This window comes from Symphalangus syndactylus, chromosome 1 (assembly GCF_028878055.3).
Source record: "Symphalangus syndactylus isolate Jambi chromosome 1, NHGRI_mSymSyn1-v2.1_pri, whole genome shotgun sequence".
Classification (NCBI taxonomy): Eukaryota; Metazoa; Chordata; class Mammalia; order Primates; family Hylobatidae; genus Symphalangus; species Symphalangus syndactylus.
In genome coordinates, this window is record NC_072423.2 from 102,662,752 (window position 1) to 102,689,832 (window position 27,081).

Consider the following 27,081-nt stretch of genomic DNA (forward strand, 5'->3'; position numbering starts at 1 on the left):
AGTGCAAGGGCAGACCAGTGGGGGAGGAAGAGGGGAGTAGAGTGTTATGACCTGGGAAATGTGAACAGGTAGAGGCCACATTAAGAAGTTTGGTCTTTGACCAATAAAAGCCCTGGAAGGATTTTAATCAGAGAAGGCCTGCCCTTCAGAAAGTGACTCTTGAAGTCCAGGCACAGCCCTGTGTGGAAGATAGTGTTTGAGGCTGAAACCCAGAGTGTGTCATCATCTGGAAACAACCCTGCAAAGGTGAGGTTTGTCACAGTTACACAACCTTAACTAATGCACCTTCCTCCCCGCAAACTCTAAGCTGGTTGTGAAACATGACGATGGAGCATTTTGCATATGTTACAAAATTATTGTTAATGCTCATTCATTTTTGGACAAAGACCAGCATCAGTCACTGGAAACACCTGTTTGGATCACGAGGCTTGTCTTCTGCCAGGAGTGGGGACTTTCCTGCAGGCTTCTTGTTTCTTCTTGCTGCTTTTGGGTGACTCAGCCTATGACACTTTTGTTCCTCCTGAAATCTCCATATCTTGCCTTTCTCAAATTCCAAGGTAGCCTTTGCGCAACATATCAGTCTCCACTGACTCCTGAACCATCAGGGCCCATAGTGGATTGCTGTATGGGGGCCATGTGTCTGAACTCCTGATCCTCATTTCGGCCCATTCATGTGACATGCATGGAGCTCTTCAGCAGGGACTTACTGACCAGGACAAGACCTTGAGACTTTGAGGGGATCCGATTGTCACTGCACAATCAAGGACAGTATTCCCAAGAGTGGATGTTGCTCAAGACAGTCCAAGGAATTCTATGAAGAAAAGGACTCCGCAGATAATAAATTTTGGACACCCCGTTTCAACACAGTTAAGCGGCTTTTTATAATTACAGGACTTCTCAGAACATTTAATATGCTAATGTGCATTCTAAATCTCCAAGAAAGAATGATGCATATTTATCTTTTCTTCCAGGTGCATCTTGGAGACTGGTGTTTGCAAGTATATGGAGCAGGAAACTTCATCCCAAAGATGGAGACCCCGGGGCTGTCAGCAGGCGTTAGGCAAGTGCCTCAAAATTCCCAATTCCCAGCAAGAGAAGCCAACTGAAGGATGAGACAGGGTTTCTGTCTTCCCTGGGTCCTCCAGTACTACATGGAGGGGTTGGAGTGAACCTTCTGGAGGTGGGGTCAATGACTCCTGGAGGTAGGGGAAAGCTTCCTTTGACTCAGTTGCACACAAAGACAGAAAACGTGTTTGCATGGGCATTGTTTAACCTGCTTAAAAGAATGAAAAGCTTTTAGCACTTTTTTCTTTTTCTGTAATTACTAAAGAAGTACATGTTTTTGCAAAAAAAAAAAAAAAATCAAACAATACACAAGTATATAGAGTAAAAAGTGGAAGTCCTCCTTTCATCTCATGCCCTGCATCCCTCCCTGCACCCTGCAGTGTTCCACATTAAGGTTTTGGTATGCCTGGTTTGGTGGGTGAGAAGGTTAATCTGGAGTCAGCACTCTGAGATTGAATCTCAGCTTTGCCACATGCTAGCTCTGTTTCCCTGGGCACAAGCCTCAGTTTGCTCATCTTTAAAATAAAGTAGCCATAGGAAGGGCTTGGGGGCTATGGGGTGAGATGAAACACAGAAAGCCCTAATGCAGCACCTGCACCAAGTTGGATTCAGTTAAATTTGGTGGTTAGAATTTTCCTTCCAGAATCCAGGCATTTTTTAAAAGGTCCAATTTTATTCTATGGATGTGCTAATTCGAGAATGGGGTCCATCTCTTAATCTGTTCATGTGACTCTTTTTTAAGTCCTCAAGGGCAGTTTCTATGCAGAAACCACTATTTAGAGGTTTACTTTATTTTTTCAAGTTAATACTCAAATTGTCAAAGCTGGAAATTAAAAAAAAAGCAGATTACTTGACTTTCTTTATTCTACACATTAGCTTGTTTTTAATGCTAGGAACTAAGAACTTTTCTAGGACTTTGATGGAATGATTACTATCTTAGAAAATGCCATGCCTCCATAAATATATGTGCCTACTATGTACCTGCAAAAATTAAAAATAAAAACTTTGTTAAAAGAAAAAAAAAAGAAAATGCCATGCTTTTAAGTTCAGCTTACAAAAGTTCTCATTCTTTTTATAAATCCAGCTAGGATTTCCAGATAAAATACAAGTTGCCCAATTAAATATGAACTACCCCAAGTTCAAATCTACCTACTGTTCTATATTTTTATTTGTTAAATCTGCCAATCCTAAACCCAACAAACCTAAATAATTACTTATAAGGGGTTTGTGGCTGATTTATAAACATTTTATACTTTATTTAAGATGCCCTATTTTCTTTTAAAAGTTCTTCAGTTGTCTGAACTAACAAAAAAGCTACTTTTAAAAAATACTAAATCATTTGAATTCTAATAAACAAAACATTGATGATAACCTAAAGTGTTTACAAATGTTCCAGAACTGTATTCAGACAAAGGCTTCAACGTAAAGTCATGAATCGGAATCAAACCCTACCACGTGCACATTTTATAAGAGAGTTACAAGATTTTCTATATAGTTGGCCAAGCAGCTCTCGTTAAGTCCATGAAATACTGCATATTCCATCTTAAAACACACAAAAAGATTATACCATGGCTCTGAGTCTCTTAAACATTTCTACACTTTAATTCTAAATCTTTTTTCTGGTTGGAAGATGCCCATTCACCAAGAAAGACAATTAACCATTCCCTAGAGCTCCTATTTTTTGTTTGTTTGTTTGTTTTGTTTGTTTGTTTTTCATTGAGATGGAATCTCACTCTGTCACCCAGGCTGGAGTGCAGTGGTGCAATCTTGGCTCACTGCAACCTCTGCCTCCCAAGTTCAAGCCATTCTCCTGCCTCAGCCTCCCAAGTAGCTGGGATTATAGGCACCCTCCACCATGCCCGGCTAATTTTTGTATTTTTAGTAGAGACGGGGTTTCACCATGTTGGCCAGGCTGGCCTTGAACTCCTGACCTCAAGTGATCCACCCACCTCAGCCTCCTAAAGTGCTGGGGCTACAGGAGTGAGCCACTGCACCTGGCCCAGAGCCACCTTTTACCAGAGATTCAACCAGGCCCGAGGTCTTAGGTTGCAGACAACAGGGAGATTCACTGGAGCACGAACTCAGGAAACCATTTCCTTCCATGTACTATTTGGGGTTATCTTATAGAATTCCTGGCATGCTTGGCCAGGATGCTGCCTGGATGTATGTTGGGGATAGATGTATAGTTTTCCCTGTGGCTGTGGCCACAGACCCATCACCATAAGAGGGGTTGGTCCGCAGACCCCGATGCTGGCTTGGAGTTATTCTTATTCCCTACTCTTTTCACAGAATTGTCTTTGCCAAAGTCCATTAATATACCTTGATTGGATTTTGCTTTTTTTTTTTTTTTTTTTTTTGCTTTACAGATCTTCATAGTTTCCTGCCCAAATCTCTAAAAGTCATTTTGCCTGAGTTGATATCCTACAGTTCTTACAAGACCTTTCTCTCCCAGGGTCACACAACTCTCGCCAATATTAAAGTAATATCAGCTTGAATCATGGGTCTCTCCATGGGTTTCACGGGCTATTTGCTCGCAGAGTCCAGGGACAGTTTCCTCATCCATTCCGTCAGATCCCCAATTGCTTTCTCTGGCAACACACTGCTAGTATTTGTACAGTAAAACTGCCTTAAAAAATTAAGTAATTCAAACTACTCTTGACCTTACTTTACACCACCAGGGCAATTAGAGTCACAGTCTGGGTGTGTCTGAGGACAGCAGGCCGCCAAATCCCAGTGATTTAGAGAAAACCGAGCAGAATTTCCCATGCCTCCTGCCTCATTGTCCCCCAGCAGAAGGTTCCGTCACCTCAGGTGCCCTCTAGGGTGGACCACTTCCGAGTTCATCCACTGTCAGGAAAAGGCACATGGCATGCAACCGCAGGACCGATGACTAGATGTCAGAGCTGGCTCCCGGTTGGGATATGAGTGACTTTGTGGAGGATGGCGCCTAAATGAGGCATGCCAATTTCCGCACCAGGGTGACGAACATAGGGGCTCCTAAAAGGCTAGCCCAATGTATCTGTATTTCCTTGGGGATTAAAACCCATGATCTTCAGTTCCTCAGAGAACTGAAAGTTGCAACGAGAAATCCAGTAATTCCTGTTATCTGCAGGCTTTATAAGTCAGTGGAGCCTGTGGAGGTGGCCAGAATCCGGCACTCCAAGCATTGCTGTCTTCTCACGGAGTCTTGAAGCCAGAGCAGTGCCAGGATGTCACGGGAGCTGGCCCCACTGCTGCTTCTCCTCTCCATCCACAGCGCCCTGGCCCTGAGGATCTGCTCCTTCAACGTCAGGTCCTTTGGGGAAAGCAAGCAGGAAGACCAGAATGCCATGGATGTCATTGTGAAGGTGAGCCCCTTTCCTGGGAAGAGGATCCCAGACACCCCTCACACCCTCTCTCCTGTCTTCAGACTTTAAGAGACTCAAGGAACTTAAAGTTGGCCCTTAGGCGGAATGTAGAAGCTGGCTTGGAACAATAACCACTTCAACTCTCTGTAACTCCTGCCATCATCTTAAAACAGGGGTGCTAACAATGGCTCCCTCCAGGGTTGCTGGGGGGACTACAGGAGTTGGCAAAAGGAAAGCTCTTAATGTAGTATCTGGCTCATTATACGTTCCAGATAAGGGTTAGCTGTTATGATTTTTATTGCTATTTATTGAATGCCTGTATCAGGCACTATAAGCACATGGTTTCATTTCATAATCTTTATGAAGAGGGACTATTACTCCCCATGTAGAGGTGATGAGCAAAGAAAGATGACATAACCTTATACAGCTACTCCTTTTCACCAGCAAAGCCCAGCTCCTTTCTCTCTCTTTCCTTTCTTTTTCTTTCTTTTCTTTTCTTTTTCTTTCTTTTTCTTTTTTTCTTTCTTTCTCTTTCTTTCCTTTCTTTCTTTGTCTTTTCTTTCTTCTTTCTTTCTTTCCGTTCCTTACTTTTTTCCTTCCTTCCTTCTCTCTCCCATCCTCACCATCCCTCCCTCTCTTTCTCTTTCTTCCTTCTTCCCCTCCTTCCTTCCTCTCTCCCCCTCCTCTACTCCCCCAATCCTTCCACCTTCGCTTACGATTTCCTTGGGTGATATACCCAATGTCTGGGGACACTGCTTGCTTTCTCTGGAGTCAGTTGACTCCCTTTATCCTACAGGTTAATTTATTTTTGATGCTGGCAACTTAACCCTTTCCCAGGACTCTGGAAAGGTACTTATTACCTTAGGAAACCTGAGGCACCATGGTGTGGTAGGGGGGCCAGGAGCCCTGGGTCCAGATTCCACCTACCAGACTTGTGAGCTCTGGAGGCCCTGCACCTCCCTGAACCACCAGCTCCTCTCAGTAAAATGGCGACCACGCCCAAATACCACCTGTAGCACTGGCTGGTGAAGAGAACTCAGGGTGCCTGAGGAGCCCAGCAGAGCCTGCAGCAAGGCGGGTATTCATGAGCCAGAGCCGCTGCTATTGCTCTTATCGGGAAGGAGGATTGGAGTGAGGACTGGCAGGCTCTGTTCTTATTTGGACGAGCCTCTCAGACCCGGGTGGCCCTGCCCTTTGGGAGGTACCCAAGGCCTTCTAGATGGTGTTGTTTAGCCAGGATAGCAATGCCAAGCCTGTGGGAACCATGACAAGATTATTCAATGCAAGGCAATGATTTTCCCCACTTCACACATGGCCCGTGGAGCCTGGGTAGCCACCGAGTTCCCATCTCCTTCCTCACTGATGCAACCCGGCTGTCTTTTGGTTCCTTGGTGAGTCCATCATGGGGGCTTGAACTCTGCATCTCCTCTGAGCAGCTGTGTCCTGCAGAGCATGTCTGAAGTCCTTGTCAAGGCTGCCTCACCCTCCCCATCCTACCAAAAGGCCATCCCCAAAACACTGCAAGAGCCACCCAACAGGGCACTCACAGTCACCCGAGAATGCCAGGCATTCAGAATAGGATTATGTCTAGCACCCATTGACTAAGCACCTCCTGTAGGCCAGGAATTCTATATTCTGATTTAATACTATGACTTAGGTGATATTGCCCCCACTTCATAACTGAGAAAACAGAGGCTGAGAGTGGCCCCTTATCCAGGTTTCCATAGCCAGTAAGGCGAAGAGCCAGGATCAAACACATCCCTGCAGCCCAGCCATAGAAGCTGAGATGCCTTCTCCACTCTTCCATCCCGGATTTATCGCTTCAGAGACTCAGCAGCATCATGCTGCCATCATTCTGACCTGCACTGGGGAGGCTGGAGAGTGAGGGACGCCTGCCTTCTCCATCTTGAGGTTGGCCCCCGCATACCATGGGCAGCCCTCCAGATGCTGACCCCTCCCTGGCTGAGTCTCCCCTGTCTGTGCGTTCTCAAGTGTGTCCTTAAAGAACAGAGCTTGCTCATCCAGCAAATGCTCAGTGAAGCTAGACCTTGCGTCAGACACACCAGGGCACTAAGGATGTGGCAGTGGCTGTGGGAAGCATTGCCTCCCTCTTCACAGAGCTTACAGCAGAGAGCAGTGGTCATTTCAGGAGTGCTTGCGATGTGCCAGGCCCTTAATGTGCAGTATTTAATCCAGCCTCACAGCCACTCTGATTATTGTGCCCATTTTGCAGAGGAGGCAAATGGAACTCAGAGGTGAAGTGAGTTGCCCAAATAGTTGTGGAGCACGTAAGTGGCAGAGGGAGGGCTGGAGCCCAGGCTCTTCCCACCATGCTGAGCTGCTCCCTATTTAGAGGCAGGAAATAGGGTTTCACAAGCCACCCTCTGCCCCAGATCTTTCTTTTCTTCTCTTTCTTTCTTTTTTCTTTCTTTTTCTTTCTTTCTCTTTCTTTCTTTCTTCTTTCTTTCTTTCTCTTTCTTTCTCTTTTTTCTTTCTTTCTTTCTTTCTTTCTTTCTTTCTTTCTTTCTTTCTTCTTTTCTTCTTTCTTTTTCTCTTTCTTTCTTTTTTCTCTTTCTTTCTCTCTCTCCCCTCTCCCCTCCCCTTCCCTCCCTCCCTCCTTCCCTCCCTCCCTCCTTCCCTCCCTTCCTTCTTTCCTTCCTCTTTCTCTATTCCTTCCTTTTTTTTTTTTTGGACAGGTTCTTGCTCTGTTGCCTAGACTGGAGTGCAGTGGTGCAATCATAGCTCACTGCAGCCTTGACCCCCTGGGCTCAAACAATTCTCCCATCTCAGCGTCCTGAGTAGCTGGGACTACAGGTGCACACACCATGCTGGCTAATTAAAAAAAAAATTGTAGAGATGGGGTCTCACTGTGTTACCCAGGCTGGTCTCAAAGTCCTGAGCTCAAGATCCTTCTGCCTCAGCCTGCCAAAGCACTGGGCTTACAGGTGTAAGCCACCATACCTGGCCTGCTCCGGATATTTTAAGACCCCTCCAGACCATCTCTTTCCCTCTCCCCAGGCCCACTTATAACACACCTTGCTTGAATTCTCTGAACACTAGGCGAGCACAACCCAGAAATTCCTCTTCCCCTCCTGTGAACAGAGTCAGGAATTTGGCCTTAGTCAGGGAGATATCAGGGTTTCAGGTCTCAGCTCTGGAAGGTTTTCTCCCTGGGGCTCTCATCCTGGGAGCCTCTTCTTGAGCTCCTGGTCTGAAATTTGAGCAGGGAGAACATGTGTCAAGAGGGATTAGAAAATGGAATATTTGGCCGGGCGCGGTGGCTCATGCCTGTAATCCCAGCACTTTAGGAGGCCTAGGCGGATGGATCACCTGAGGTCAGGAGTTCGAGACCAGCCTGGCCAGCATGGAAAAACCCTGTCTCCACTAAAAATACTAATTTTTAGTAAAGCTAGTTTGCTGGGCGTGGAATTGCTTGAACCCAGGAGGTGGAGGTTGCAGTGAGCCAAGATTGCACCACTGCATTCCAGCCTGGCTGCAGAGCAAGACTCCATCTCAAAAATAAATAAATAAATATAGTGGTCAAGAAGGTGCTCTGTAATGTAGATAACCTATTGTCCTGTATTCACTCTGTGTTCAAATTACTAAACCTCCTGGAGCCTCAGAGTACCCAACTACACTAGCATTAAGGACTAGCATCAAAGAGTTATCATGAAAACTGATGAGTTGCTGGGCGCGATGGCTCACAGCTGTAATCCCAGCACTTTGGGAGGCTGAGGGGGGCCGATCACCTGAGGTCAGGAGTTCAAGACCAGCCTGACCAACACGGTGAAACCCCATCTCTACTAAAATACAAAAACTGGGCATAATGGCAGGCACCTGTAATCCCAGCTACTCAGGAAGCTGAGGCAGGAGAATCGCTTGAACCCAGGAGGCAGAGGTTGAACCCAGTGAGCCAAGATTGCGCCACTGTGCTCCAGCTTTGGCAACAAGAGTGAGACTCTGTCTCAAAAAAAAAGAAAACTGATGAGTCAATGATAAGAGGTAACTCTTATGAAGCCCTTCCTATGTGTCAGGCACCATATTAGGCATGTTATATAAGACAACTCATTTAACTTATATTAAATAAGTTAGTTAGAAATGCACCTGTCATATTCTGATAAATTTTGGCCATTACCTCCCACAATTCCTTCCATCAAGCAGTTTTCTTTTTTAAATAAGACTTCGATTTTAATTATAAAGATCTAACTTTTAATTTTTTTTTTAAATTAAACAATGATTTTAAAATGAAAATAGTCCTTAGAGATTATTTTTAAAATACAGAAACCTGTAAAGAAGAAAATAAATCATTCATTACCCTGTCACTTGAAGGTAATAGTTGTTGGCATTTGGGTAATTTTCTTACAGGCATATGTAAGTCTGCATGGGTTTCACAGCACGGACACCATCCTGTGTCATCAGTTTTATATTCTGCTTTATATTATAAATATTTCCCATGATGTTCATATTCTTTTAAAACATGGCTTTAATGCTATATAATGCATTATCCTGTGTTTGCAACATAATTCATTGAGTGATTTTCTGTTTGGCAATACCTAGATTGTTTCCAATTTTTTGTTGCAATACATCTTTCTCTTTGATCTGTACAGGTAATAATAATTTGTTTCATGTCTCCTATATGGCTGGCACTATTCTAGCAACCCCATGAGGGACTGATATTATCATCCCAATTTATAGATGAGGAACCTGAGGTGCAGAGAAATTGTGGATATTTCCTTACAATGAGAGACTTTTTTTTTTTTTTTGAGTTGGAGTCTCACTCTATCACCCAGGCTGGAGTGCAGTGCTGTGATCTCGGCTCACTGCAACCTCTGTCCCCCAGGTTCAAGTGATTCTCCCGCCTCAGCCTCTTGAGTAGCTAGAATTACAGGCATGCGCCACCACACCTGGCTAATTTTTGTATTGTTAGTAGAGACAGGGTTTCACCATATTGGCCAGGCTGGTCTCGAGCTCCTGACCTCAGGTGATCTGCCTGCCTCGGCCTCCCAAATTGTTGGGATTACAGGCTTCAGCCACAGCGCCCCGCAGGAAGACATTCTTCAGAGTGGAAAAACTGGGTCAAAGGGTGTACATATTTGAAAATGCCTTCCAGAAAGGTGTGGCAGTCACAGTGACTAAATCGGCAGACTGGCTTGGCCAGCGGCTACCAGCTCCCAGGAGAGCCCTGCGTGGCTGATGCCATGGAGTTCAAGCTGTCCATGGAAGGCTCCAGCCTTAGGACGTTATTCTCCTCATCAGTCACTAAACAGGTGGACCTCCCGCCTGGGGCAGCCTCCTAAAGGCTGAACCCCCAGTCATGGAGGCACCTGGGCAGGTGAGTGCTGGTGTCTTTCACTCAGTCCTTCTGAAGATGGAACTGGAATGTGTGCTCTTGAAAGACAGGACCACTGGCATAACCCTCCTACTCCATGTATTTGGTGGCTGTGTAAGAGGACATAATTAACCTTGGGGGCCAGGCACGGTGGCTTATGCCTGTACTCCCAGCACTTTGGGAGGCCGAGGTAGAAGGATCACTTGAGGCCAGGAGATTGAGGCTGCAGCAAGTCATGATCACACAGCTGCACTCCAGCCTGGGTGACAGAACAAGACCCTGTCTCAGAAAAAGATACCAACCTTGGGGATGCCTTGTCCTTGACCAACAAATCCTGTGGCATTGAGCCCACCAGGATCCCATACACAGAAAGGCCCCCGTGGGCTTGGTCACAGAAAGGGCTGTGGGCTCGGTCTGCACCCTGGCCTCCAGGCTGTTGCTCACTTTGAAGGAGCCTCTCCTATATTCTTTTCTCTCTGAGAGCCTTCTCATCTTTCAGGGTCCATTCAAATGTCACCTCCACCGTAGAGCCCTTCCAAATCCTCCGAATAGAAGCAATTAATTACTCCTCAACACTTCCACAGCTTGTGACTTATTTAGTGCAGGTTTTTGTTTTGTTTTGGTTTTGGCCTCACATCATAGCTAGCTGTTTCCATTTGTCTCTCCTGCTGGACTATGAGTCTTCCAGAGCAGTGACTGTGGTTTTTTTGTTTTGTTTTTGTTTTTTTATTTTTTGTTTGTTTGGTTTTTTTTCTTTTTTGAGACGGAGTCTTGCTCTGTCGCCAGGCTGGAGTGCAGTGGCGCGATCTCGGCTCACTGTAACCTCCGCATCCCAGGTTCCAGTGATTCTTCTGCCTTAGCCTCCTGAGTAGCTGGGATTACAGGCGCCTGCCACCACGCCCGGCTAATTTTTGTATTTTTAGTAGAGACGAGGTTTCACCATGTTGGCCAGGCTGGTCTCGAACTCCTGACCTCAGGCAATCTGCCCGCCTCGTCCTCCCAAAGTGCTGGGATTACAAGCGTGAGCCACCATGCCCGGCCGGGACTATATTTTAACAGTTCAACATGGTGGGCTTTGTAGTCACACAGACCTGAGTTCAAATCCTGGCTCTACCACCTATCCTGGCTGTATGACTTTAAGCTAGTCACTCAACCACTCTGAGCTTGGTTTCTGCCTATGTTTAATGGGCTAATAAGCATAGTTACCCCATAGGGTTGTTGTAAGGCTTGGAGCAGGTTTGCAGTAAATGTCAGCTTGTATTATTATTATATTATAATTATACCTCTTTGTTTCTAATCCAGTCTGTTATCTTTGCTTACTAAGGGCTTAATAAATATTTATTATTATTATTATTATAATTATTCAAGCAAAGCCAAGAGACAGGATATTGTGGGGAGGTCATGAGCAAGGGGCTCTGGGCTTGAATTGCATAGGTTCAAATTCTGCCTCCGCCACTTTCTAGTAGGGCGATTGGGAGTGTAATTTACTCAACTTTCTCTGAGTCTCACGCTCCTCTTTAAAATGTACATAACAAAAGCACCTACCTACCTCAGGGAATCCTTCATTTAGTTCAGAGAAGAAATTATTTTAATAAGCACTCAGTGCAATACTTAAAAACAGTAAGTGTCCAATAAAAGGTTTTATTTATCTGTGGTAAATGACCTCAAGCCCCTGGGAATTCTCTTTCTTGCAGATCATCAAACGCTGTGACATCATACTTGTGATGGAAATTAAGGACAGCAACAACAGGATCTGCCCCATACTGATGGAGAAGCTGAACAGGTAACACGGGGAAGGGTAGGCCCTCTAGGGCTCAAGGTCAAGTGCAAGGACACCTGAAAGCCCCTGGGAACTGAAAGTAATGTGAGATCCTGCACTTGACCACCAGTTCACACAGCCAGTGTTGCCCAGGAGTCCAACTGCCTTAGCCACGGTCCTGAGAACTTTCAACCAGTTGATTTTACTATGATAAAACAGAATGGGGAAATAGATGACGGGTCTGGACACAGAAAGAAATGAAAAAAGCAGATGAGGCTGAGCTAAAAAGTACAGTTATGAAGAAAATGTTGGAAAAAAGAGAAAAGATTAAAAACCAATAGTAGAAGAAAGATAATGAAATTACAATATGCTCACACACAGGAATATTATGCAGCCGTTAAAAGTCATGCTGGTGGCCAGGCGTGGTGGCACGTGCCTATAGTCTCACCTACCTGGGAGGCTGAGGTGGGAGGACCGCTTGAGCCCATGAGGTTTAGGCTATAGTGAGCCATGATCACACCACTGCACTCCAGCCTGGGCCACAGAGCAAGACCCTATCTCTTAAAAAAAAAATCGTGCTTGCTACAGAGTAAGTTAGAGCTAAATATTCCAGCATGGAATAATGGCCGCAATATATTAAAAAAAGCAAGTTGAGAATTGCAGGTAAAATAGCCCACTTGAGTCATCATGTTACATGAATAAGCGTGTGTTTGTGTTTCCATGTGCATAGAGATGAAAGACTGGAAGGATGCTCTCCAGACTGTTAATAGTGGTTACTTCTGGGGGGTGTGGTCGGAGAGCTGTGGTGAAAGGGGTTAGTGAAGGAACGAGGGGCACTTGCTTCTTATTTTAGTACTTTTTAAATCTGAGACTCTGTCGCCCAGGCTGGAATGCGGCAGCAAGATCTCGGCTCACTGCAACCTTTGCCTCCTGGGTTCAAGTGATTCTCCTGCCTCAGCCTCCCAAGTAGCTGGATTTAGAGTCATGCACCCACTATGCCTAGCTAATGTTTGTATTTTTAGTGGAGTCGGGGTTTTGCTATGTTGCCCAGGCTGGCCTCGAACTCCTGACCTCAAGTGATCTGCCCCTCTCAGCCTCCCAAAGTGCTGGGATTACAGGCGTGAGCCACTGCACCTGGCCATCTCAGCAAGAAACACTTAATAAGGACTTTTGAACAAAAGCCATGTCTGGGTCTTGGGCAGGGGCGAGATGAGATGGTAGATCCTGGTGCCATCATCCCCCAGCCTCCAGGCTTATCCATCATAGGGAAGGAATGTGTAGGACAACTGTAGGGACAGGCAAGAATCCATGTCAATCTGCCTAAGGGCTTCCCTTATAGTAAGAGAACTGAGTGGGGGACCTGCCTGAGTCACCCAGCCAGGAAGTGGCCAAGCCTACCTTTGAACTTGCGTCACATCTGATCTCATAGCCAGTGCTCTATTATTTGTCATCTCAGCCTTCCTTGGAGTGGCGCCAGTCAGGTTTATGGGAGACTGAGGGGACAGGTTTGTAGGGGACTGAGGGGACAAGTGGGTTCCAGTCGTCTCTACCACAGTCAGTCTGGGGCGAGTCTTTTCACCATCAGTGGTCTTGGCACTCCCCAACCTATCTAGATTGTCGTGGATTCCAGGCAGAGCCAAGCCTGTTTGTCCCTTTATCCCCCACAAGCCAGGATGGGCCTTAGTCACTTTGCAACTGAGTCACCACAAGCAGTTTGCTAACTCAGGACTTGGCAGGCTATGTTCAAAATAGGGCCAGTTTTCCCAAAGTGGAAGCCCGGCAGAACCTACTGTTCACACTCCTGGGGCCCCAGGGGCTGAGTCTGCCTTAGAATAATGCATCTGAAGTCCCAGGAATTTCTGTAAGGTCTAAGTTGGCCCCTAAATACCCCTTCTGCTTTTTTTCCAACTGAACCTGAGAATATGCTGCAGCTTTAGACATGCCCTAGATCTTTTTGTGAGCAGATAGAGTGAAACTGTGTTAGGCTCTGCCCAGAGTGGAGTTATCACAGGTTTGGTAAACACATAGAGAGAGTCCGCTTTCCCTGGTGCAGGTGAGGGGCAAGGTCAGTGGGACTTCATGGCTGTATCCCCAGCACCCAGGATATAAACAACAGCGAATTGAAATCATGGTCCCAAAGCTTGTGAAAAAAATGCCTGAGGGCTTTCAGAGGAGAGAATATTCCTGCTTATCATAAACGCTCAGGAGTGGTTCATGGACACAGACAGGTGGCCTGATGACATTTATTCCACCAGAAAGCATGAGCTACAGCTGCAGCCATGGGCATGAGTGGGGTCAGGGACTGATTCTGGCCCAGATTGTCTTCTAGGGTCTCAGTGGCCTCCCACAGGTACAGGCCAAAGCATGCGGGTTTTGGGGTGAGTTGGATCTAGGTTCAAATCCCAGCTTTGCACTTGCAAACCATAGAAAGGGGATAATGATAATACTCTCCTCATAAGGCAAGAAATAATGGCTGTAAAGATCCTGGCAGATGCCACATTCCAGCCAATCAATGGTGGCTCTTCTTATTGAACTCAAAGGTTTTGATGAACAGCGGCCCTTCCACATGATGCCATTGGGTGTCTGGAGGCATATTGGAAAGAAAGTAACACGTGCAGTAGGGGAATGTTTATTCTTCAAGATGCAGTGTAAAATCTTTGTTTTCTAGAAGTTCAAGGAGAGGCATAACGTACAACTACGTGATTAGCTCTCGGCTTGGAAGAAACACATATAAAGAACAATATGCCTTTCTCTACAAGTAAGTATCATCTATGCTCCCTGGAACATAGCCACTAATAAATCGTGAATTGAATCAAAATGCATGTCTTTTCTTCAAAACCAAATTTTGATTTCTAACCAATTCTCAGTGTCGATCAAAATAATTGCTGTCAAAACTAGGGGCTTAGGCAAAGTATGAACTCTTCAAGCTGAAAACACAAGGAGTCTCCAAACACCTAATTTGTTGGTTGGCTCCATGGTTGCCAGGCCGGGAGTTCTTTACTCCTCATAGTCAAGTCCTGGCCCAGGGCTGGAAAGCTGAGGTTCTCAGCACAGCTGATTCCTGAACTTCGTATTCTTTTCCTCTTCCTGCTAGTAATTTCTTAAGTGTGAACATTAACTTGTGGGTGCCACAGATAACTAGTATGGCTCAGATCTTCAGCTTCCAGATTCTCAACAGCTCCCTGGCTGTTGAGAAGGGTTGACTTAGCCTTGTTCTCAGGAAGACGATCCTGTGCTTGAGCCTGCTCTGGAGTCTAAGAAAGCCATGGGAACCTCCATCTCGGCTTCCCGAAGGTAGTAAGAAAAGGGCTGACTCAGCTGGGAGGACTTCCTTTTCCTTCTTTCAGGGAAAAGCTGGTGTCTGTGAAGAGGAGTTATCACTACCATGACTATCAGGATGGAGACGCAGATGTGTTTTCCAGGGAGCCCTTTGTGGTCTGGTTCCAGTCCCCCCACACTGGTAAGACCCGCAGGCCTCTCTCTCTGGGACCTCCCCAACGGCCCATGAATTCACAGCAGCCTTAAGCATGAGCTCAGTTTGATGCAGCCCATTAGGGAGGCATTAGGCTGGATGTGATAGTGCATTGCTTCTAATACCTCAATGTAGACGATGCAGTTCAGTGTGATGGCACCAGGCTTGCTTCTCAGAATGCCGTGACTCAAGACTTCCCCAGCCCAGAACCCACTTTCTGGAAGCAATGGTAGTCCACTCTCTTTGGAGAGTTTAGGCTCATGGAAATTGTTTTCTGCAATTCCTTGGTTCCTGTCAAGTACAACTCTTCCTTCCTTTTTAAAAATCCTGGCTGGGTGCGGTGGCACATGGCTGTAATCCCAGCACTTTGGGAGGCTGAGGTGGGTGGATCACCTGAGGTCAGGAGTTTGAGACCAGACTGGCCAACATGGTGAAACCCCGTCTCTACTAAAAATACAAAAATTAGCTGGGCATGGTGGTGCACACCTGTGATCCCAGCTACTCGGGAGGCTGAGGCAGGAGAATCACTTGAACCAGGGAGGCAGAGGTTGCAGTGAGCCGAGATCATACCACTGCACTCCAGCTTGGGTGATAGAGTGAGACTCTTGTCTCAAAAAAAAAAAAAAAAAAAAAAGTCCTAAGCAATGGCTTAGGCGAACCCCTAGCCTAGAGGCTCACTCTCCCTCCAGTCACTGCATCGCAGACTCCTCCACAGGCTGCAGCGGGTGAGGAAATCCAAATGGATTGCTCCCTGAACTCTAACAACAGTACTTGTACTGGCCCCTGACTAAGTGCCAGCCTCCCGTAATTCTTGCAATGACTACAAGGTAGGGAGTAGGATTATCTCCACTTTACATTTCAGGAAACTGAGGTTTAAAAAGGCATGGAGTCACCCAGCTACTGAAATGGACAGGCCAGGGTTGTAACCCAGGCCACCACCTCAGGAGCTCATGTTCTTTTTTTTTTTTTTTTTTTTCTGTTTTTGAGACAGGGCCTTGCTCTGTCATCCAGTCTGGAGTGCAGTGGCATGATCTTGGCTCACTGCAACCTCCACCTCCTGGGCTCAAGTTATCTTCGCCCCTCAGCCTCTCAAGTAGCTCAGACTATAGGCATGCACCACCACACTCGGCTCATGTTAAAATTTTTTATAGAGATAGGTCTCGCTATGTCGCCTAGGCTGTTCTTGAACCCCTGAGCTCAAGCCATCTGCCAGACTTGGCTTCCCAAAGTGCTGGGATTACAGGTGAAGCCACTGTGCCCAGCCAGTGGTTAACATTGCATGTTAACCACTATGCAGTGCTTGATGGAGTCAAGAATCAAATATTTTTTCAGTACCTACTATGTACCAGGCTCTGTTGAGGGCACTGGACAAGACAGAGGAGGTGACATTGGGCTGTGACCTGAAGAAGCCAGCCATACAGAGGGCTGGAGAAAGGGCATTCCACGTGGAGGGCACAGTGAGCACAAAAGCTCAGAAGTGGGAAGGAGGCTGGAATATTTAGGGGGACCAAAACGAGGATGAGGGAGGGCAGTGGAGGCCTGAGGAGGAGAGCTGGCGATGAGGACGCGTGGGGCCCTGGATGCAGCCTGCTGGGCTGAGTTCTGGCTCCTCTCTGTGTGACTTGAGCAGTGACCGCCCCACGGCCCGTGTCTGTTGAGGTAAGAGTGGGAATCCAGGCTAAGAATGAGGGGAAGTCCCGGGAGGAGGTGCTCAGAAGGCGACAGCTGCTGTTAGCAGGTGGGCCAGGCGCGACTTCCGAGGCTCAAGCACATGGCCACACTCAGGCTCTCTCAGTCCTCCAACGGTGGGGGAAGGTTTTCAGACACTTCACAAAAGTCTTTCATGAAGACCATGCTAGTTTTTAAATAGCTTTTTGGAACTTTTGTTCTTAATTATAAAAGGAGTATAAAACTGACAAACCTCAATTTTTTTTTTTTTTTTTTTTTTTTTTGACACAGTTTCGCTCTTGTTGCCCAGGCTGGAGTGCAGTGGCGTGATCTTGGCTCACCACAGCCTCTGCCTCCCAGGTTCAAGTGATTCTCCTGCCTCAGTCTCCGGAGTAGCTGGGATTACAGGCATGCGCCACCACCCCCAGCAAATTTTGTATTTTTAGTAGAGACAGGTTTTCTCCATGTTGGTCAGGCTGATCTCGAACTCCTGACCTCAGGTGATCCACCAGCCTCAGCCTCCCAAAGTGTTGGGATTACAGGAGTAAGCCAACACGCCTGGCCAATTTTTTTAAATTAGAAAATGTGTGACTGGGCTCGGTGGCTCATGCCTGTAATCCCAGCACTCTGGGAGGCTGAGATGGGTCAGTTTATACTCTTTTTGTAACTCCCAGCTGGGCGTGGTGGCTCACACCTGTAATCCCAGCACTTTGGGAGGCTGAGATGGGTGGATCACCTGAGGTTGGGAGTTTGAGACCAGCCTGACCAACATGGAAAAACCCTGTCTCTACAAAACAAAACAAAACAAAACAAAACAAACAAACAAAAAAACAAAGTTAGCCAGGCATGATGGTGCATGTCTGTAATCCCAGTTACTTGGGAGGCTGAGGCAGGAGAATCGCTTGAATCCGGGAGGCGGAGGTTGCAGTGAGCCGAGATTGTGCCATTGTACTCTAGCCTGGGCAACAAGAGCGAAACTCCGTCCCCCAAAAAAAAAGAAAACCTTTAAAAAAAAAAGCAGAAAATACAACCATAAATATATGCAATTTTTCCTGTTAATTAAAAAAAGAAAGAAGAGAGATAAAATGCATCAGAAACAAAAGAAAATACAGATTTGCCACACACACAAAAAGGGGAAAATAAAAGCACTCAAAATGCCAGCATGGAACACAGTTGTTGTAAGTAAAATGTTTATTTAGAAACAGAATGCTTGTTCCCTGGTACCGCAAGGAAATGTCAACATTCAGATAAAAAGTTTTCTCAGCAAGCCAATTTTACTTTCTGCAGAAAGGGTGCTCCTTGCAGATGGAACAATGGCAAGAGCACACCTGAATAAAGGAGGGAAGCAATTTTTGTCCCTTACTCAGCTTGTCCCTGCTACTGTGTCCTGTCTGTATTGGCTGGAGCCAGACCACACAATCTAAGCTAACCTGACTGGCTAATAATTTAAACCTTTCTTAAATAGGTAAAGGCAAGGGAGAACAAAGGAAAAGAGGAAGTTGCTTATGCCAAATGGGGAAGGGGCAAAGGCTGTGAGCTGGAATGTGCCTGTGAGCTGGAATGTCCAGCACAAATATCTTGGTTAAGGTACAAGGACATAGAATGTACTACGTGCCTGTGAGCATGTCTAACAGCTATACAGGATAGAGCTTAACAAAGAGTTATTAGCACAAAGCAAGGAGGCTTGAAGGAAGTCAGTCTTTAAAAGAAACTATTATTTCTAACACTTACGATTTATTCTTTAACAAGAAGGGAAACTTTGAAGAGGGAACTTTTTTACTTTCTACAACAGTCTATCAGCTTTCTCTTAGCCACGAAGGGCAACTGGGACAAATGAGTCTTTCGTGTACTAAAAATAGGCAGCCTAATGACCCCAAGATCATTAAAATCTCGGCCACTGGCTGTACCCTCTGGGAACTGGGGACCCAGACAATGCAGCCTGTGCCTTCTGGAGGGGAGAGCCTGTTTCCCTCCAGCAGTGTTTGTGAGACCTTGACAGGGGAAGTGTGTGACTCCTGCTTCTTTCCTGTTTCTCAGCTGTCAAAGACTTCGTGATTATTCCCCTGCACACCACCCCAGAGACATCCGTTAAAGAGATCGATGAGTTGGTTGAGGTCTACATGGACGTGAAACACCACTGGAAGGCAGAGGTGATGACTCTGTGTCAGCCGAATTCCCATCTAGCAGGGGCAGGCTCTGGTCCCTGAGTGGGATGAGTACCTCTCCAGGGAGGGGGAGGGGGAAGGGCATGTGCAGGCTACCACCACTTACAGCATTCTTTAAGGCCTTTCTTCAGCCCTAAGTATCCCTCTTGCTAAATCTGCCTGGGTACCCTGTATGTGGGCCTTGGAAATTGCCACACTTTCCCATTAATAACAGATGCCAACATTTACTGAGTGAATAGCTAGTGCCAGGCACTGTGCTGAGACTTGACATGGACAAGTTTATTTAATCCTCCCAATAATCCCTTGAGGTAGCTACAGTACCTTTCTCATTCCCACTTTGCAATTGAGAAGTGTGAGGCATAGAGCAGTCAGGATTGTTTCAGTTGCAAGGGACAGAATTTTAACATGGCTCATGAAAAAAAGGAGCAATTGATTCGTTTGTGTAACTGAAATGTCCAGGAGTACTTCAGGCATAGCTGGATCCAGGGCTCAGACAAGGTAATCAGAGCTTGATTTGTCTCTTCCTTTCCATCTCCTGGTTGCCCTTTCCTCTGTGTGGCTCCATTCTCAGGTTGGCTCCACCCATGGGATGGCAAGATGGCCACCAGCAGCCTCCAGACCCACTGATAAATTTTCTTTCCCACAAGGCAACAAATACTGTGGGACTGAGTCTCATTGGCTCTGACAGGGTCAGGTGTCCATCCCTGAACCAATCATTGTGATCATGGTGTTGAGATACTCTGATTGGCTAAATCTGTGTCCACCCCAGCTCCACCCCAAACTCATAGTTTGAGGTGGAGGAGGGATGGGTGGTCTCCCAAAGGAACTGGGGGTGCTGTTTTCACAGAAGGGGGCACACATTTGCCATCCCTATAGGCTCAGTTCTTTCCATTTTTGGAAGAGACCGCTGGTGGCTGTGAGGGTCTGTGAAAGCTCTTGGCAAATATGGAAGTGCACCCAAGAGTTCTTCTTCTGTACTTCTCTTTTCTTGTTTCGGAGTGTGACTCCTGTGATCCCCCTTCCTCCTCTTGAGTTTTGCTGCTCAAATGCAAAATGAATCAAATAAAGTGTGAACATAGTCCATCAGAGCTGGGGCATGGAAAAGACCAGGGGTGTATTTCATTGCTTATTAATAAATAGATCAAAAGAAAGTTTCATTATTTCCAAAAATTATGAAATCATTCACTTATTAAACAAGAATGTATTGAGCATCTATTGAGTGTTGGGCTGTGGGGAGGCATCAGTGGCCTAAAAGTGAACAAGAGGGGAAACTGTTCAGTGAAGCAGATTGGGATGTGATTCTTTTTTTTTTCTTGAGATGAAGTCTTGCTCTTGTCCCCAGGCTGGAGTGCAATGGTACAATCTCGGCTCACTGCAACCTCCACCTCCCAGGTTCAAGCGATTCTCCTGCCTCCCGAGTAGCTGAGATTACAGGCGTGTGCCACCACGCCTGGCTAATTTTTATATTTTTAGTAGAAACGGGGTTTCATCATGTTGGCCAGGCTGGTCTCTAACGCCTGACCTCAGGTGATCCGCCTGCCTTGGCCTCTCAAAGTGCTGGGATTACAGGCGTGAGCCACGGTGCCTGGCTAGGATGTGATTCTTGACTTCACCACTTGAACCTCCCAGTCCTGTGGCCTAGATCAGGTCACTTAATCTCTCAATCCTGTTTCTATAGAGGTTAGTGGGCCCTTGTACCTCCTATTGTTTATTGCTTCGAGGTGTAAATTTAAAAACACCTAGTGCTAGGCCTGGCACATAGTGCAGGTTCAGCAAATCATGTCTATATTAGCAGAAGCTGGTGATCACTGACGTTAAGGATGACACTCTGTCCTCAACTGAACCCATCAATCACGGGGAAAATTGTGATCACCAAGGTCAAAATAAAATGTTCTTGAAGAAAACTCTAAAGTCAGCAATGCCCCACCAAACAATAGCACAAACAAGGAAATCTGGCACTTCCTCTGGATTGTGGAATGTTGAAAATTCTGTTCCAAGAGGCTTGCAGGGAAAAATACTTCCAAGATAGGAAGTTTCTGTTGGTGGCCTTGGGTGGGGGTGGACAGCTCACTCGATGGTCCCCTCCCCGAAGATGCCTCCCGCCTCCTCAAGGGACTGAATTTTCACAGAAATAAGTTTCCAACTTCAAAACAATAGGAGAGAAAGAGTGATGCCAGGGTTGTAAATACACCACCCAAATTCACTTTTCCTGCTTGAAAACAAAAGGCGTTGATTCATTCGTATGTTTACACCCTACAGTAGTTTGAGCCAGGGACAAAAGATGTGAGGGAGTAGATTCACTGAAATTTTTTTTATCCACACCTGACTCTGCATGCTGAATTATGGAAATGTGGTGACTAAGAACAGCAAACATTCTCCTTCCTGTTAAGAACGCCCTCCCTGGTACGCACTCGCCTGTCATCGACTCATCAAAGCTGTGACTCAATTTTAAACAACAAAAAGAAATTTTTAAATACCTTGTATTCATTTGCTAGAGCTGCCATAACAAAGTACCATAGTGAAGACTGGGTAGTTGAAACGATGGAAAGTGAGTTCGTCACCGTTCTGGAGGCTAGAAGTCCCAGATCAAGGCGCGCCAGCGGGGGTGGTTTCTTTTGGGGGCCTCTCTCCTTGGCTTGTAGATGGCCATCTTCTTCCAGTGTCTTTACATGGTCTTTGCTCCATTTTTCTGTGTCCTAATTTCCCCTTTTTACAAGAACGCCAGTCATATTGGATTAGAGCCCATCCATGACCTCATTTTACCTTAATTCCCTCTTGAAAGGTTCTGTCTCCAAATACAGTCGCATTCTAAGGTGCTGGGGGTTAGGACTTCAACACAGGAATCTGGCCGGCACGGGAGCAAGGGGTAGACATGATTCAGCCCATAAGAGATCCTGTTGTTTACTGGGCCTGGGAGGCAGAGTCTTTGCTAGAGTCCTGCGTGAAAGCATTCTGCAGCAGCACCCACCAGGTGACAGTTCCAAATCTTGTCTTTTAGAATTTCATTTTCATGGGTGACTTCAATGCTGGCTGCAGCTACGTCCCCAAGAAGGCCTGGAAGAACATCCGCTTGAGGACCGACCCCAGGTTTGTTTGGCTGATTGGGGACCAAGAGGACACCACGGTGAAGAAGAGCACCAACTGTGCATATGACAGGTAGGAGGCCCTGCGGGGTGCTGCTGGCTCACCACAGTGCTTGGTGTGCACTAGGAAAGACGCAAGGTGGCTGGGCACTGTGGCTTATGCCGGTAGTCCCAGCACTTTGGGAGGCCTCGGTGGGTGGACCGCTTGAGTACAGGAGTTTGAGACCAGCTTGGGTACCATGATGAAACCCCGTCTCTACAAGAAATACAAAAATTAGCCGGGCATGGTGGCACACACCTATACTCCCAGCTACTCAGGAGGCTGAGGTGGGAGGATCGCTTGAGCCCAGAAAGTGGAGGCTGCAGTGAGCCAGGATCGCACCACTGCACTCCAGCCTGGGAAACAGAGTGAGACTTTCTCTCAAAAATAAAAAATAAAAATAAAAATAAAAATAAAAAAAGCACACGGCTTGGAGAGCTGAGTCTATTAAATGTCAGGCCCCTCTACTGGGTACCACTTGCAGTGTATGAACCACCGGACCCTATGCAGTGGCCCTGGGCACTGTAGCTTAGCAGAGGTAAGCACTGGCTTCGGTATCAGACAGGCCTGGATTTAAATCGTGACATTACCACTTCATATGTCTGTGACCAAGAGACAAGCTCTCTGTGTCTTTCATTTCCTCCCCTGTAAAATGGAAATTATCCTAGTGCCTCACTCATGAAGATCCGATGTGGAGTAAATGAAATAACACGTCAGGCTGCGAGCACAATGCCTGGCATACGGCAAGTGTTCATTACATTCATGGGCTGTTCATTGATCCATCACAAAGACTTACCGCAATTGATTCGCCCAATCCCCGTCATTAGGCATTAGGTTATTACTAAGGGTTTGCTGTTATAAATACTGCTAAAATCAATATCCTCTGTGCATTTTGTGCAAGTATTTATGATTTCCTCAGGAAGCAACCCTAACAATGAGACCAATTAGTGCAACAGTATTTATACTTTTAAAGCTTTAGCTACATATTCCTAAATGCAAATGCATACATTTAAGTCCTAGCATTTCCTTGTGCTTTTTAAAGTCCCTTCAGGGATTTTCAAACAGCTTTCATCTTTGCTCCTTCAATGCGGACAGAGTGGGGAGTGCCTGAGGCGTGTGAATGTTAGTGATCTTCCATCACAGAGACCACAGGTGGGGAAACCTCTAGGAGCCTGGTCCCAGGTGGTGGCCACAGTTCCCAGAGCTCAGCCTGCCACGAGGAAGTGTGAGATGGCCATCTGCATGAGAGCCACTAGGCCACTCGTTTTCACTTCCTCTCGGAGCTTTTTTTTTTTTTTAGACAGAGTCTCGCTCTGTCCCCCAGGCTGGAGTGCAGTGGTGCAATCTCAGCTCACTGCAAGCCCCGCCTCCTGGGTTCACGCCATTCTCCTGCCTCAGCCTCCCGAGTAGCTGGGACTACGGGCGCCCGCCACCACATCGGCTCATTTTTTTTTTTTTTTTTGTATTTTTAGTAGAGACAGGGTTTCACTGTGTTACCCAGGTGGTCTCTACTAAAACAGGCCACCGCGCCCAGCCTGTTCCTCTTGGAGCTTTTGAGGCTGGTGTTTCCTTTGCAGAAGTTATCACCCTGCAAAGTGGGAACCCAAGGCGGGGAGTTACAGGGGTCTAAGTGCCCAGACCATCCCCGCCCCCTATTTTGAAGGACTTCCAGCAAAGCCAGGACGATAGCCACTCACTTGAACATGGCAGTTGTGTGCCCTTGGGTAGGTCAAGTCCCTTCTCCAGCACCATTCTTCTCCCCTGGCTAATGAGTAGGAAGTGATTGAAAATGATACAGAAGAATCAGAAGGCAACATGGCCACAGTAGATCAGGTGGGGGGTAGAACAGGTTAGAAAAATATGTTTACTAAAAGGATCCTGATTTTATACACATGTATCCCAAAGGATGGTGGGATCACATGTGACATTTTAAAGATTCATTTCTTATTTTGATGCTCTGAATTTTGTTTCTTATAACAACATGTATAACTCTTGTGCCTTTTTTTCCTTTTTTTTGAGACAGAGTCCCGCTCTGTCGCCCAGGCTGGAGTCCAGTGGCACGATCTCGGCTCACTGCAACCTCCTGGGTTCAAGCGATTTTCCTGCCTCAGCCTCCCAATTAGCTGGGATTACAGGCATACACCACCATGCCCCGCTTTTTTTTTTTTTTTTTGTACTTTTAGTAGAGATGGGGTTTTGCCATGTTGGCCAGGCTGGTCTTGAACTCATGACCTCAGGTGATCCGCCTGCTTTGGCCTCCCAAAGTGCTTGGATTACAGGTGTGAGCCACCCTGCCTGGCCTCTTGTGGCTTTTAAAAAGTCATAGGCCAGTTGTGGTGGCGTATGCTGTAATCCCAGCTACTTGGGAGGCTGAGGCAGGAGGATCACTTGAGCCCAGGAGTTCAAGGCTTTAGAGCAACATGATCACATGCCTGTGAATAGCCACGGCACTCCAGCCTGGACAACATAGTGATACCTGTCTCAATACAATAAAATAAAAAGTAAAATTAAATAAACTGAGAAAATAAAAAGCTATAAAAATGATGTTTTAAAAATGGAATTAGACAAGATGGTCTCAATTCCAGTCTTTGTTCCATGTTCACATATTTATCGAACACCTCTCATGTGCTGAGTGCTGGGGGAACATGCAAAGATGCCTAGGATCTGGCTGGTACCCTGGAGTGAAAACTTCACATGAACACTGGCCTGGTCCTGCACATCCCTAGAAGAATTCAGAAATGGAAGAGCCTTAAAAATGTCATGCTTTGCTTTCTGAGTCTTAAAGAAAGCTTTCACAAATCTCTAACTTGATGTGAAGAATTTCCATTTGGGTTGAATTAAAAGCCGTAGCCTGGGCCAGGAGCGGTGGCTCACGCCTGTAATCCCAGCACTTTGGGAGGCCGCGGCCGGTGGATCACGAGGTCAGGAGATCGAGACCATCCTGGCTAACACGGTGAAACCCCGTCTCTACTAAAAAATACAAAAAAAATTAGCCAGGCGTGGTGGCCAGCACCTGTAGTCCCAGCTACTCAGGAGACTGAGGCAGGAGAATGGTGTGAACCCAGGAGGCAGAGCTTGCAGTGAGCCGAGATCGCGCCACTGCACTCCAGCCTGGGCGACACAGCGAGACTCCGTCTCAAAAAAAAAAAAAGAAAACCGTAGCCTGGGCGCAGTGGCTTACACCCGTAATCCCAGCACTTTGGGAGGTTGAGGTGGGCAGATCACCCAAGGTCAGGAGTTCAAGACCAGCCTGGCCAACACGGCAAAACCCCGTCTCTACTAAAAATACAAAAATTAGCCAGGCATACTGGCACACACCTACAATCCCAGCTACTTGGGAGCCTGAGGCAGGAGAATTGCTTGAACCTGGAAGGTGGAGGTTGCAGTGAGCTGAGATGGCGCCACTGCACTCCAACCTGGGCGACAGAACAAGACTGTGTCTCAAAAAAAAAAAAAAAAAAAAGTTAGTTGTGGTGGTGATGTTAGCAAATGCAGATACCAAAACTGTTGATTAGAATGGGGAAGGCCCAGTGGGCACTCATGAAATGGCAGTTTGACTCACCTTGCCATTCCTCGGGAAGTCACTTAGGACCACGTAGACCACAACTGCATCACCCATCTTGGGATATGTTAGTTTCCAAAACTCATTTGACTACCTCATTCTTACTTTTTGTCATTACTGCAAAGCACACATGCTGTGATTTTTCTCGATATTTTTCATTACATCCCTTAATTTCTTGCTGAAATAAATTTTTAAAAGAAATTTCATGATACTAGCATAAGAAAGCAGCAGCATTTGCCATAAATTGAAGGTAACGTAAAAATTAAGTCCAGTGAAAATCACGCATTGTTAAATTCTGCCTTAATTCTCTTGTCTGCAGAATGCTGCTCAGAGATGGCAGCCTACTCTCTGTCAACGCGGGACTGAGGGAGATATTAAAGACAAACCAGCACCTCCCTGAGAATTTCTCCATAATCAAATCAGGGAAAGTGAAAAATAAATGAAAAAGGAACAGCGTTCTCAGTACGCAAGTCATTGTTGTGTGGGATAGTGTGCATGTGTCATATAAAATCTTCTCCTACTCCACCAGGACATTACCCACACTGGGAGACAGTGTCCTGGTGTCCACAGAATCATGGCAGGGACTGATCCTATTTCACAGTTGTAGGCACTGTCCTTTAGGGTCACAGGCTAAAACCAGTTCTGGACTTTGAGCGCCACATGAAAGGGCCAGGCTGCTCAGTTAATTCCAGACGGCAAACACAGACCTTGGTTTGATCTCAGCAATCACAGGTTGGATTAACACAACTGTTTTCCCTCCCCTTGTTCCAGGATTGTGCTTAGAGGACAAGAAATCGTCAGTTCTGTTGTTCCCAAGTCAAACAGTGTTTTTGACTTCCAGAAAGCTTACAAGCTGACTGAAGAGGAGGTAAGGTTACCATCTTGTCTTTCTATGCCATTGTCCTGGAAAGATGAGTTAGCTTGGGCAACGTAATGGGACCCCATCTCTATGAAAAATTCAAAAAAATTAGCTGGGCATGATGGTGCATGCCTATGGTCCCAGCTACTTGGGAGGCTGAGGTGGGAGGATCACTTGAGTCCAGGAAGTGGAGGTTGCAGTGAGCCAAGATCGCACCACTGCACTCCAGGCTGGGCAACAGAGTGAGATCCTGTCTCAAAAAAAAAAAAAAAAAAAAAAAAAGATGGATTGATGTCATCCTTTGAGGTCACCACTGAAGACACAACATTGGGCACTAGACCTGGACTCTCAATGCCTACAATTCTGTGATTTGAGGCCCCTCCAAAATTTCTGATCGAGCTGGTCTTGCAATGACGCTTACCAGTGTGTGTTCTGTGGGGTGACTTCAGGCATTTCATCTCCCCTCCCTGGTCCTGAATTTGCTCATCGCTAAAATGAAAGCATCTCCCAGGCATCTCCTAATTTCCATATCTACTTCCCCTTTCTCCTTATAGGCCCTGGATGTCAGCGACCACTTTCCAGTTGAATTTAAACTACAGTCTTCAAGGGCCTTCACCAACAGCAAAAAATCTGTCACTCTAAGGAAGAAAACAAAGAGCAAACGCTCCTAGATCCAAGGGTCTCATCTTATTAACCATTTCTTGCCTCTAAATAAAATGTCTCTAACAGATA

The 27,081-nt window shown here is 46.3% G+C and overlaps 1 protein-coding gene across 2 annotated transcripts; it reads left to right on the plus strand.

Annotated features, from left to right (window-relative positions):
• Positions 1 to 373: 373 nt before the first annotated feature.
• DNASE1L3 (deoxyribonuclease 1L3) lies at positions 374 to 27,081 on the plus strand. 2 transcript variants are annotated; one of them, XM_063645594.1, is made up of 10 exons: positions 374 to 866; positions 972 to 1,060; positions 4,178 to 4,412; positions 11,436 to 11,524; positions 14,169 to 14,258; positions 14,848 to 14,960; positions 18,678 to 18,790; positions 21,804 to 21,961; positions 26,262 to 26,358; positions 26,904 to 27,081. In XM_063645594.1, the coding sequence occupies exons 3-10, from the start codon at positions 4,275 to 4,277 to the stop codon at positions 27,018 to 27,020; spliced, it is 915 nt and encodes a 304-aa protein (XP_063501664.1). In that variant the 5' UTR covers positions 374 to 866; positions 972 to 1,060; positions 4,178 to 4,274; the 3' UTR covers positions 27,021 to 27,081. The 2 variants fall into 2 exon arrangements, with proteins under 2 accessions (XP_063501664.1, XP_063501665.1); XM_063645595.1 differs by lacking the exons at positions 374 to 866; positions 972 to 1,060; positions 14,169 to 14,258.